This window comes from Centruroides vittatus, unplaced genomic scaffold (genome assembly GCF_030686945.1).
Source record: "Centruroides vittatus isolate TY-2023 unplaced genomic scaffold, ASM3068694v2 scaffold_1172, whole genome shotgun sequence".
NCBI lineage: Eukaryota > Metazoa > Arthropoda > Arachnida > Scorpiones > Buthidae > Centruroides > Centruroides vittatus.
The window spans coordinates 1,563,464-1,565,537 of NW_027122672.1; the positions used below are offsets into that span (position 1 = coordinate 1,563,464).

A 2,074-nucleotide genomic window follows, 5' to 3' on the forward strand; every position below is an offset into this window, starting at 1 on the left:
GTTTGACAAAATTTTATAAAAAATTACAATTCAGAACATTAAAAATTTATTTCTTTTCAGAGAATTGAATGAATGTCAAGGGAGTCCTTTCGCACTATATCTTGACACCTTAATGAAGCAAGTGCCATCAAAAAAAAGAAGATTGTGCGAAAGGACGGTTATTGATATAGTGAATAGTTTTATTGATGATGTGTCAGATTAATAATTATTAATAAACATTACTTTTTAAACAATTTTTGTTTATTTAATCAATATATATTATTCCATTGCCAAGATACATTTCCTTCTGAAACAAAATATATGGCAAATTTATCTCTAATATCTCCTGCCAATTTTGAAAAATTGCGTGATACATTTTGTTTAAATGGTTTCCATTGCTCACACAATTCATCTGTGCGCCATGAACCTTCGCAAAATACACCATTAGTATCTAAATAGTCTCTGTATCCTTCTGGGCAATATGCTGCTTCATCTAGAAGACACATTAATACTATAAATACAAAATATAACAAATAAAAATAATTATTGTAACAAATGATACCTGATAAATTATTCTCAGTGATCATAAAATTGTGCAGCACAACAGCTGCTTTTATTACTTTATCTACGTTATCTGGTGCTAAAGCAATGGGCCTTCGAAAAATTCTCCATCGGTTGGCAAGTATACCAAAGGCACATTCAATACAACGCCTACAAATACATTAATTATTTGTATCTAGAATTATAACTATTAATGTAAAAAAAATATAAATATACCTTGCTCGACTTAAGCGATAATTAAACACACTCTGCAAAGGGGACAGTTGTCTACCAGGATACGGTCTCATAAAATCTGGGCGTAGTTGAAATGCTTCATCTCCTATCAACACATGTGGAGATAAAGTATTTGAATTAGGCAGAATACTTGAACTTGGTATCCCCAATGTTCCATTTTTCAATTTTCTGCCTAGTACTGACGCCTTCAGAACTCCTCCATCAGAAAATGAGCCATATGCACCAATATCAACAGCCAAGAATCTGCAATGTGCATCAGCTATGCCTAACAATATAATGGAGTTAGTTCCCTGGAAGAAATTTAAACAAATTAAAATTCTTGAATTTTATCTATTTCAGATTTCTTGACATGGTTGAGCATTAATAATTTTATCATAATTTTTAACAAGCTTTTAAAATAGTATATAGATAGGTCAATAGAACACAATTCCTTGATTGAAAGTATTAATATCTTCATTTGTACATTACAATTGTCTTTAAAAACTTTATCCATCAGAAATTGTTTCTCTAAATCATAAATAACTGATAAATATATTCATTATCTGTTTACTCTATATGTTATAAAATGCATTATGAGAAACTAATGTTTTAAAATAAGATTAAAAGATTGCATTGCAAGTTATTCATTCTTTTTGAAAATCACCTTATAATTGTAAAATTGAGAGCCACTATTTGCAGGCTGCTGAATGTTGACATGCTTGCCATCAACTGCTCCACAGCAATTTGGGAATTGCCATAATTTTTCAAATTCTATGGCAGACTTCCTCCATATCTGTTCAGTAGGTTCCTGCAAGGAATGCACACAGTACAGCAGATATATTTCAGAATAAACTAATGCAATATATATATATATTAAAATAAAATGCAGTGCAAAAGTATGGAATTATCACAATACTTAATTACAATTATGTATGAAATTTTACATAGCATTGTAGTGTATATTTTCTATGTTATATACCAGACATACATGAATACTCACGGGAATGTATTTTTTTCTAAGTGTATCCCAAATAACTTGGCAAGTTTCTGGAATAATTTTTTAGATTGTGGAGAATCCTACATAAAATGCATAGGCTAAAGACTTGTAAGAGTCTCCAGTTGCCAAAAATCTAGAAAAGCATTTAATTAGTTGATAAATTATTTAATTTTAAATTTTTATCTGAACTATTATATTCGAATTTTACCTTAATGTAATCGCTAAACGTTCACCAGGAGAAATTGACTCATTATTACTATATTTTTGTAATCGATCAGCAGTCAGCCGTAATAACTGATCGAACTGTGACGGAGCCATCCGTAA

At 30.1% G+C, this 2,074-nt stretch overlaps 1 protein-coding gene across 1 annotated transcript; it reads right to left on the bottom strand.

Annotated features, from left to right (window-relative positions):
• Positions 1–218: 218 nt before the first annotated feature.
• Positions 219–1,758, bottom strand: LOC136986792 (uncharacterized). The gene is made up of 5 exons (XM_067284407.1): positions 1,754–1,758; positions 1,418–1,561; positions 757–1,064; positions 542–690; positions 219–472 (listed from the first exon to the last, which is right to left on the bottom strand). The coding sequence occupies exons 3-5, from the start codon at positions 825–827 to the stop codon at positions 249–251; spliced, it is 444 nt and encodes a 147-aa protein (XP_067140508.1). The 5' UTR covers positions 828–1,064; positions 1,418–1,561; positions 1,754–1,758; the 3' UTR covers positions 219–248.
• Between the last annotated feature and the right edge of the window lie 316 nt (positions 1,759–2,074).

Bases quoted from the DNA above. Each gene is read 5' to 3' on its own strand.
- LOC136986792 (XM_067284407.1), bottom strand. From the start codon at position 827: ATGAGACCGTATCCTGGTAGACAACTGTCCCCTTTGCAGAGTGTGTTT. The intron at 691-756 runs GTATATTTATAT...ATGTATTTGTAG, and splicing joins TATCGCTTAAGTCGAGCAAG to GCGTTGTATTGAATGTGCCT. The intron at 473-541 runs GTATCATTTGTT...TGTGTCTTCTAG, and splicing joins CACTGAGAATAATTTATCAG to ATGAAGCAGCATATTGCCCA.